Below are 10775 nucleotides of genomic sequence, written 5' to 3'. Positions count from 1 at the left end.
GCCTTTACACGCATCCCGGGCCTTTTGAAAATAGGCCTGGCGCATAACCCTTTGAAAATCCGGCCCAAAGTGCATGTGTGGCTATTGCTCTTTCATTGTCTACAGTAATGACTGTACACATACAATCAGTTTTGGCCATCAATGGCAATAAAGTAGTGACTGTGCAAAACCCTTAAAGAATTTCATAATTAAACACCTTGGCATAGACACTGCCCACCTGTAATCTTGTCTTGTTTTGTGGTTCTTTCCCTATCGTGCTTAATAGGTTAAAGAAAGGCCTGGAGGAGGAGGACTAGGGTGGTGAAACTGTGAAAGTCAACCTAGTTGGCAAACATATATGGCACAAAATCGGGTTTACTCTGGTGTTCCACAGCTGCTTTAATGAGAAAAATAAATGTTTATCTTAGGGTGTTGATCAGATTGTACACTGAGAATGTATAAAAGGAAAGCAACACCCCATAGCTCGTTTACAAGCTTCAGTGTTGCAATTTCTTTTGCACTGATTCAAGCAGACAGCGCAATGAAGACCATCGTAAGTACTTTAAGAGATTATGGACTACTTAAAGTAAAAGGGCTTTTTAAGGTGGCATTGCAAAAAGGAAATTGTTTCTTCTAACTGAATGAGAATTCACAGTTATACTGCCTTGCTAAAAATTAGCTCCTGGTGTGACATTATGCTATAAAGTTCATAGGATATAGATAGAAACGTAGGCATGATGGCAGAAAAAGACCAATCGGCCCATCCAGTCTGCCCAGCAAGCTCCCACACATATTTTCCCGTACTAATCTGTATCATCAACCACCAAGTTCAGGGCCCTTGTTAGTAACTGTTTGATTCAAATTTCCTATCATTTTACATTTTACATTTTTATCTCAATATATTTACTGGAAATCAAATAATATATATGTGATATATCTTAGTACTAATTTTAAGTTCTTCATTAGTAACGCAGTTTGTTAGTTACCTACCTGTTCCTTAAGCTATGGGTATTTGGTATGAATGACAGTGAAATGTCCTTTTTTTCGTAAATGAAAATATTTCACCAATCATACTTTTGGAAAAGAGCTACTAAGACAGAAGAGTAATGTCTGGATGTGGATATAAAGTGTTTGTAATAGGTATTGACCGAAACTTATTCAGGCTTTATTCTCTTAAAGATTCTGGTTGGTCTTCTTCTGGGGATTTTCCTGACTTCAAGTTCTGCAGATGAGGTAAGCAGATGAAACAAAAATCATAGTATGAAAGATGATTATTTTTAGGATTCTTCCCCCATTATTCAATAAATGGTATTTCTAGGAATGGTGGAACAAATTAACATAGTCCAATAGTCATAGAGACACGGACCCGTGTTTCCCGAGGCTGCGTCGGGAGGGACAAACAGGTATTCTCAATAAATTCTTTAAGCAGGGAGCCACACTAATTTTGACCTGTGTAAAGAATTTATTGAGAATACCTGTTTGTCCCTCCCGACGCAGCCTCGGCGAAACACGGATCCGTGTCTCTATGACTATTGGATTATGTAAATTTGTTCCAGCACTCTTTTGGGATTTGATATATTAATTGTGTGCTGCCTTTGCTCCTGTGCTTTCTGGAATCTCTAGGAATGGGACATTCTTTAAATGAAGTATATTTGTGTGAATAGAAAGTTTATCTCTCACACAAAGGAGCAATAAAAATAGAAAATTGTGGGAGGTAAGCAAGACATCTGTGTAGGAATATGTCAAACGTTTTAGCACAAAAGGTTTGATGACCATTGACAGACTGAAAACAGAGCTTGTGGGGACTCTTCCTCAAGAAGAACCTCTCCAATGCCTTCTTCTTACCCTCTTTTTAAAGTCAATCACTCTCAAAGATAATAGATGTTGAAGCCTCACTAAAAGACATCCTATCTTTCTCTTACACACCATGTTCATTTTTAGGCAATCCAAATCATAAATAAAGGAAATGACGGTGGCAGCGTTTACCAGACTGTGAACATCAACAAGCAAGTGAATGTTGCTGTTTTCAACGTGTATTCCGGGAAGCAGTCATCCAATGCTGTTTTTGACTACAACCAAGTAAGTACCACAGAATCCCAGAATGATAGGATTGGCAAGAAACCCTTAAGAGATCATCTAGTCCATCCCCCGGCCTCCAGGCAGACTGTCCTCTTTCTAAATCCTGTTAAACAAATGTTTGTCTGGCCTGGTTTACGGTATCATACTAAGTAGGTAACAGAGCAGTTGATCTTGGTTCTACCTCAGCACAGTAGCCTTCATGCCGATCATGTTGATGATCAATGCCAGGTAATGTTATGCTAAATCATGGTGCTCCTTACCACAATAGGCAACCACTGCAGTGTTTGATGTTGATCACTTTCACAATAGCCAATTGTAATTTCCACTTCTGGCCTGACATTTCGTCACCAACTACAATAGAAAAGCTTGGGTTTGATGCCACACTTTGTAGTACAGGCTTAAACACACAACAATACAAAGCAATTTCCAAGACTTCTAGGTTACAATTTCCCTTCATTCCAGCTTTAATTTATTAAAGAATAACTGCTTCACAGACAAGAAAGTGATACTGAAAACCTTTCCTTTGTTTTCTAGGGTATCATTGCTTACCACATGCCCTACAAGGGAATATGCATTCTTGCCAGAATGAACAGAAACACATTTCCTGGCTTAGATGATTTTGAAGCAATGGTTCACAACAGAAGGGTAATTAACTAATACTAATTTCCATACAATGTGAATGTTTAGGTTGATTTGACTGAATGAAAATGATCTACTAACCTGGGCATCTTAGACTTGAGCTTGCTTTTTTTTTTCTGTATTGTGGCGAGGAGGGAGCAGAGGTTTCCTCCTGCTGCTTTCCAGCTCAGTTAGAAGCAGTCTCCACTAAGGCTGTGGAGACTGCTTCTTCATTCAATTACACTGGGTAAGGGGAGAGGGGGAAGGGGGTTTCCCCTATTCATTTGTAATGGAGCGCTCACGCCCACAATTATTCAGCCAGGAACCACATGTGGCTTCCCGCGTCACTTGCCCTCTGAGTCTGACCATTAGGTGTCACCATTGCACAGTGGCTAGGATTCTCTCTCCCACCCTATCTGGGCTATGAACATTGCTCTCACAGCATTCCCAGCCCAGGGGGAAGAAAGAAGCTGGGCTTGGAAATCAAACAAAGATCCCTTTCCTGGTGGGCAGTGCACAGCTCAAACTTGTGCATTTTTTTTAAAAGGTTGTTTTGCTTAATCTAATCCACAATGAGGACAGCTTCAATATCTGCAACAGAAATTTGGTTCATCTGAATTTATCATACTGTATGAATAAATATATACTGAACATCTACTAGTCTAGTCTTGTGCAATGTCATCATATATATATGTTATATATATATATATATATATATATATATATATATATATATATATACTGTATATATATGATCAGTTTTTATTAGGGGAAACAACCTGCAACTTCTGCCAGTGCATTCTCAGACACGGTAGAAGTTTGTTTTAAGCAAACAGGAGTTAACTATGAGTCTTATTAAAAAATGACTTTTTCTCCATTCTGAAAAATTATTTATTGAATAAGGCCCCACAGGTGTCGCATTGTACACCAATCCCCATTGCTTTCTTTTCAGTGATCCCAGTGGCATATCCAGACCCACTTAACTCTTAATTGCCTCTTGTTGTGTGACAGGCAATGCAAAAAGAACTGCGGGCCCTGAAAAAGCACTATGAAATCACCAGCTCCGTGATCACCAACCTCAGCCAGTTTAGTGGGGCCATTCAAGGAATGTGCTGGGGAATTCCCACATACTGGGCCACAGAGTATGAACGTAAGTTGAATTCCAGTTGCACAAATCTTTTTGTAATTAAAAGAAAAAAAAATACTGAACTGCAGGACTAAGGTTAATTCAGTATCACTCAGTCCTTTTGCATGTTCAGATGCAGAGTTGTCAGGAACTGACCATGGATTGTGGAGCTGAGCAATTGTGTGGATGAGCAGACTAGATAGACCCTATGGGCTAGATTTTATAAATTTGTGCACACGCGTACTTTTGTTCGCGCACCAGGCGGGATTTCAATAGATATGCACATAGCCGCGTGTATCCATTAAAATCCAGGGTAGGCGCGCGCAAGGCTGCCCAAAATCGGCAGCCTGCACGCGCCGAGCCGCGCAGCCTGCCTCCGTTCCCTCTGAGGGAACTTTCCTTTGGCCTCCCCCCACCTTCCCCTCCCTTCCCCTACCTAACCCACCCCCCCCCCGGCCCTATTTAAACCCCCCAGGCTTGAAGCAGGCATAACTTGCGCGCGTTGGGCCAGCCGCCGGCACGTCAGGGTCCGGAGACCACAGCCACGCCCCCGGAACACCCCCAATGATGCGCCGGCCGCGACACGCCCCCGACATGCCCCCCGGAACGCCCCGATGAGGCCCTGGCCGTGACACGCCCCCGACACGCCCCCCTAGGAAAGCCCCAGGACTTACGTGCGTACCCCTTTGAAAATCTGGCCCTATGGTCTTTTACTGCTGCCATGTTTCTATGTTTCTACATGCCCAATGAAAGAAAGTCTCAGACTGTTCTTAGAAATTTAGCAAATTGAGTATTTTAGTGAGGTAGTGTTTTACTGAGAATCCTTGGAATAAGATTCAATAGAAACAGGAGCCAGCCCAAACCATAATGAAACAATTTAGCCACTGTAAAGAGGTTTCCTTACGATTGTTCATCCTCCAATAAGAACATAAGAAATTGCCATGCTGGGTCAGACCAAGGGTCCATCAAGCCCAGCATCCTGTTTCCAACAGAGGCCAAAACCAGGCCACAAGAACCTGGCAATTACCCAAACACTAAGAAGATCCCATGCTACTGGTGCAATTAATAGCAGTGGCTATTCCCTAAGTAAACTTGATTAATAGCCATTAATGGACTTCTCCTCCAAGAACTTAATACAAACCTTTTTTGAACTCAGCTAAACTAACTGCACTAACCACATCCTCTGGCAACAAATTCCAGAGCTTTATTGTGCATTGAGTGAAAAAGAAATTTCTGCGATTAGTCTTAAATGTGCTACTTGCTAACTTCATGGAATGTCCCCTAGTCCTTCTATTATTCGAAAGTGTAAATAACCGATTCACATCTACTCGTTCAAGACCTCTCATGATCTTAAAGACCTCTATCATATCCCCCCTCATCCGTCTCTTCTCCAAGCTGAACAGCCCTAACCTCTTCAGTCTTTCCTCATAGGGGAGCTGTTCCATCCCCTTTATCATTTTGGTTGCCCTTCTCTGTACCTTCTCCATTGCAACTATGTCTTTTTTGAGATGCAACGACCAGAATTGTACACAGTATTCAAGGTGCGGTCTCACCATGGAGCGATATAGAGGCATTATGACATTTTCTAATTTATTAACCATTCCCTTCCTAATAATTCCTAACATTCTATTTGCTTTTTTGACTGCTGCAGCACACTGAGCCGACGATTTTAAAGTATTATCCACTATGATGCCTAGATCTTTTTCCTGGGTGGTAGCTGCTAATACGGATCCTAACATCGTATAACTACAGCAAGGGTTATTTTTCTCTATGTGCAACACCTTGCACTTGTCCACATTAAATTTCATCTGCCATTTGGATGCCCAATCTTCCAGTCTTGCAAGGTCCTCCTGTAATGTATCACAATCCGCTTGTGATTTAACTACTCGGAATAATTTTGTATCATCCGCAAATTTGATAACCTCACTCGTCGTATTCCTTTCCAGATCATTTATATATATATATTGAAAAGCACCAGTCCAAGTACAGATCCCTGAGGCACTCCACTGTTTACCTTTATCTACTGAGGAAATTGACCATTTAATCCTACTCTCTGTTTCCTGTCTTTTAACCAGTTTGTAATCCACGAAAGGACATTGCCTCCTATCCCATGACTTTTTAGTTTTCTTAGAAGCCTTTCATGAGGGACTTTGTCAAACACCTTCTGAAAATCCAAATACACTACATCTACCAGTTCACCTTTATCCACATGTTTATTAACCCCTTCAAAGAAATGAAGCAGGTTTGTTAGGCAAGACTTCACTTGGGTAAATCCATGTTGACTGTGTTTCATTAAACCATGTCTTTCTGTTTGCTCTACGATTTTGATCTTGAGAAAAGTTTCCACTATTTTCCCTGGCACTGAAGTCAGGCTCACTGGTCTATAGTTAACCGGATCGCCCCTGGAGCCTTTTTTAAATATTGGGGTTACACTGGCCACCCTCCAGTCTTCAGGTACAATAGATGATTTTAATGATAGGTTACAAATTTTAACTAATATATCAGAAATTTCATATTTGACTTCCTTCAGTACCCTAGGATGCATACCATCCGGTCCAGGTGATTTGCTACTCTTTAGTTTGTCAATCTGGCCTACTACATCTTCCAGGTTCACAGTGATTTCATTCAGTTCGTCTGACTCATCACCCCTGAAAACCATCTCCGGAACTGGTATCTCCCCAACATCCTCATTAGTAAATACGGAAGCAAAGAATTCATTTAGTCTTTCTGCAATGGCCTTATCTTCCCTAAGAGCCCCTTTAACCCCTCAGTCATCTAGTGGTCCAACCGATTCCCTCATAGGTTTCTTGCTTCGGATATATTTTAAAAAGTTTTTATTATGAGTTTTTGCCTCTATGGCCAACTTCATTTCAAATTCTCTCTTCGCCTGTCTTATCAATGTTTTACACTTAACTTGACAATGCTTATGTTTTATCCTATTTTCTTTAGATGGATCCTTCTTCCAATTTTTGAAGGATGTTTTTTTGGCTAAAAAAGCCTCTTTCACCTCACCTTTTAACCATGATGGTAATCATTTTGCCTTCCTTCCACCTTTCTTAATGCGTGGAATACATATGGACTGCGCCTCTAGGATTGTATTTTTAAACAATGTCCATGCCTATTGAACACTTTTAACCTTTGCAGCTGCACCTTTCAGTTTTATTCTATTTTCCTCATTTTGCACCTTAAACCAATAGTTCTTCTGGAGCCTCATACACCAGATTTGGTCTGCAGATTTTCCATAGTGAATTTACACGAGATATATTTGCGTACACCACCCCTCTAGTATGGGCACATATACCTCATGCATGTTCATGGTGATCAACCTGAAAACCTCACCTGGTGGTGGATGAGACTACAAGATATGGGATGGGAATGACTGCTCTAAGCCCAGCTCTTTCCTATTATACTTCACTTTCCAGTTCATGGTTTGCATCACCACTTCAGTGTCCTTTAACGGAGGATTCAATACCTATCAGGCCAATACAGCACAGTGGAGCGCACTGTTAGCCCAGGTTTAGACGTGCGTTTTCGATGCGCTAGCTTTACCCCTTATATAGTAAGGGATAATAGCGCGTCGAAAACGCGCGTCCAACCCCCCCCCCCCCCAAAACTAATAGCACCTGCAATCTGCAAATGCATGTTGATGGCCCTATTAGTTATTCCTGCACGATACAGAAAGTAAAATGAGCAGCCAAGCCGCACATTTTACTTTCAGATATTAACGCCTGCCCAAAGGCTGGCATTAATTTCTACCGGCACCAGGGAAGTGTACAGAAAAAACTGCTTTTCTTTACACCCGCCGACTTAATATCATAGCGGTATTAAGTTGGAGGCCCCTAAAGTAAAAATTTTAAAAAAAGGTAAAAATTAAAAAAAAAAAATTAAAAATCGACCCACGGCCCGCGGTGCGGAAGACGGATGCTCAATTATGCCGGCGTCAGTTTTCCGAACCCGTGGCTGTCAGCGGGTTTGAGAACCGACGCCGGCAAAATTGAGCGTCGGCTGTCAAACCCACTGACAGCCACTGCTCCTGTCAAAAAGGAGGCGCTAGGGACGCGCTAGTATCCTTGCGCCTCCTTTTACCACGAGCCCTAATTTGCATAGGCCACCCTCCTGAATTGCGTGCCCAGGAGAGTGGCCTGTGTGCGCGCCCGGAGAGCGGGCGCTCGCCAGCTCTCCCGCACATTTTTCTGTATCGGCCTGAAGGTAGGAATAGCCCACATGCAACCTAATATGCAAATGAGAAGTAGCCAAGCAATTCATTAAGCACAGTTAGTGCACTCTCATTTCCTCAAGAACTTGGGAGGGAAGAGCAACAGCACTGCATAAGATAGGAATCCAAAATGAAAACAAGATGTATTTTTCCAAAAGCGATTATTCTTCAATCTAAAAATTGCAAGTAAGCATTGTTTTAGAGAGTTTTTTTCTGCAAACATTTTCGTTCTCTTGAAATTGCAGGTCCAAGGTCATTGATCGGAGCTGATGGCTGTGCAGGGGTAAAGTTCCTCTTCCTGGATGTTGGGCTGTGTGGTGGTTTCCACCTCTTCTAATCCCTGTCACCACCATACTACAAAAATCAGTCCCCACCTGCTATATTATGCTCCGATTAATCTTGCATCAGTGTGACTAAGGACAGTATTCTTCATCAGCACATTGGAAGCTTCTTTCAGATTCTTACTTCAGACACTTTACGAGGGACCTGTTCCCTCCCCTTGAGTTTATGCACCATTTCTTGTTGACCCAATAAAAGGTATTATGACTTGCAATAAAACCAATACTGGTCTACCATATTTTCTCAAGGTTTCATCCTCCATTTTTCAATCATCAAACACCAAAATGAGACCAAAAAAGTAACTTTTGCCATTAGACACACTTGGCCAAAACTAAAGATATTTGAAAAAGGAACAAATTCCTTTTGCTTGTATGAATTAATACTTAATGTAATTAATGATTTAAAAGTAGACAGATAAAGATCAACAGCTAAAAGAAATAAATACACAGATGGAAAAAGAGGGAAACAGGTAGGGACAGAAAGAATGATAAGGACCCAGAGACAAGAAAGAGAGATGAAGGAAGTCAAGAAGACAACAATGCTTTTTGCATTAATGGATGTGTGGAAATAAAGGTCAACAAAAAATAAAAGCTGATACCCTTTTATGGAGGGAAACGATTCTTAGCTTGGGATGGTGCAGGAGAAAGCCTGGAGCTGACCATGTAGTTATTTTAGTTATAATAAAAATAGTAAGAAGAGTAAGTAGCCATGTACAACACTGGCCTTGGAGAGCTTGGGCTTGTTGGGTTTTAGTAGATAGGCAAGATCAGGCTTGGTTACTACCAGCTAGGAGACCATCAAAGAAAACAAGGTACTGTGGGCTGTGAGAAGGCAATAGCAAACCTCTCCCGCATTCTGCCCAGTAAAGGTCACAGGTGCTGTGGTGGGAAGAGGACAGGAATAGATAGAGTGACCGTATATATCTGTATTTGGGGGAAATCAGAACTACATTTTCCTGCATGCAATTGTAGGCCCTCTTCTGGTGGTGGGCCTGGAAGGCAGGGGTCACATAGGATCCTGAGGATAACTCCTCTCTCTGTGCCTCAGCCCCCAGGATGTTGAGTTCTTTCTGAGGGAGACAGAGGAATACGTCTTCAAGGTGTGGGGTGACTCCCTTTTTCTATCCTGAGGTCTCTGTTCTCTGTAGGTGGGAGGGATATGCAACAAAATAGTCTGGACACTCAGGTTGGGTTTCCAAATAAAGGTTTCTACAGCAATGCATCAATAACAAGTGTAACCCTAATTCGGGGTATGGGCTGAATTCTAATGGGGCCATAAAAAGCCTGGGGGCTGAGATTGAATGTTACCTTCACCAGACCTTTTCCCTGGGGTGGGGGTTCTTGATGTCTGGAGGGAAGGTCCGGGACGTCAAAGCGGAATCCCTTTCCTTGTGTGTTATTGCCACTCGCACAATGATGTTACTGCACGGAACAGGCAGGACACTGATGTGGGTGTTCCAAAATTAAAGTTTACTGTGATTTCTTCAGAAAAGATAGTCCAATTATTTTAAATCCACTGCCCCAACTGGACTCTGGTTCTCACATGACTCCTCTACCCTCTCTGTGTATGTGTCACTGATGCAAACTCCTGGGATAGGGCTTATCCTCCAAGGAGTGATGGATAAGTCTTCCAGCAGGGCAGGGTAATGCCATGTGTGACAGGGATCCCCTTTTCCCTAAAACAAATCATATCTGAGATTCAAACCTCAAGTAAGTGCCCTGTGTTTCAAGGGTGAAAACACCAATGGGGCATCTTCAAAGGTCATTTTTTTGCTCCCTTGCTCAGATCTCCAACTGCTCCTGTGGACCTCTCTTGGGGAAAGGTCTTATGCTGGAAACAAGGTTTTTCTGACCCAGCTTCAGGATGAGGAAGGCTGGTGTAAACATTCCTCACCAAACTTAAAGAGAAAAATAACTAAAGTCCCAAAGTTTCTCCCTCTAAGGTCTGCACCTTCTCTGACTTTGAGAGGAAACACAGATCTTATAGCCCCTGGCTTCTCGTTGTTGGGTAGGTCTGACCCTCTCCAGACGGGACCAGTGTCTCACCCAGGGGTACAAAAAAACACCCACTCTTCTGAAAATAGTCTCTTCTCTCAGGGGCAGCTCAAGGCAATCTGCTGTCTGACATGAAGGCTGAAATGCCCCCTCCCCCCTGCCATGGCCCAGTGCAGGTGAAATCACGGAGGGCCAGGGCGGGGGAAGGCAATGGAGGGGGAAGTGACTTGCCCGAGGTCACAAGGAATGGCAATAGGATTTGAACCCTGGCTTCCCCTGTTTGCAGCCCATGCACTAACCACTCAGTTTTTGGGCCTGTTATTTTTTTGTTCTCAGTTTTCAGCGTCCGTACTAGGGTGTACAGGAGAAATGTTTAATGGGGCCAGGCAGCCTTTGGCCATCCCACCTCCTGGGTCTAGAAATA

General features: G+C 42.6%; 1 protein-coding gene across 1 annotated transcript; it reads left to right on the top strand.

The window, feature by feature from the left end:
* The first annotated feature begins 426 nt into the window (after nucleotides 1-426).
* On the top strand, nucleotides 427-8474 carry LOC115091615 (gastrokine-2-like). Its single transcript, XM_029601784.1, has 6 exons — nucleotides 427-532; nucleotides 1159-1212; nucleotides 1921-2058; nucleotides 2593-2703; nucleotides 3688-3826; nucleotides 8264-8474. Exons 1-6 carry the CDS (start codon nucleotides 434-436, stop codon nucleotides 8353-8355), a joined length of 633 nt encoding a protein of 210 aa, XP_029457644.1. The 5' UTR covers nucleotides 427-433; the 3' UTR covers nucleotides 8356-8474.
* The last annotated feature ends 2301 nt before the right edge of the window (nucleotides 8475-10775 follow it).

The sequence above is a fragment of the Rhinatrema bivittatum genome, chromosome 5 (assembly GCF_901001135.1).
Source record: "Rhinatrema bivittatum chromosome 5, aRhiBiv1.1, whole genome shotgun sequence".
NCBI classification, from domain to species: domain Eukaryota; kingdom Metazoa; phylum Chordata; class Amphibia; order Gymnophiona; family Rhinatrematidae; genus Rhinatrema; species Rhinatrema bivittatum.
This window is presented reverse-complemented; position numbering and strand designations above follow the sequence as displayed.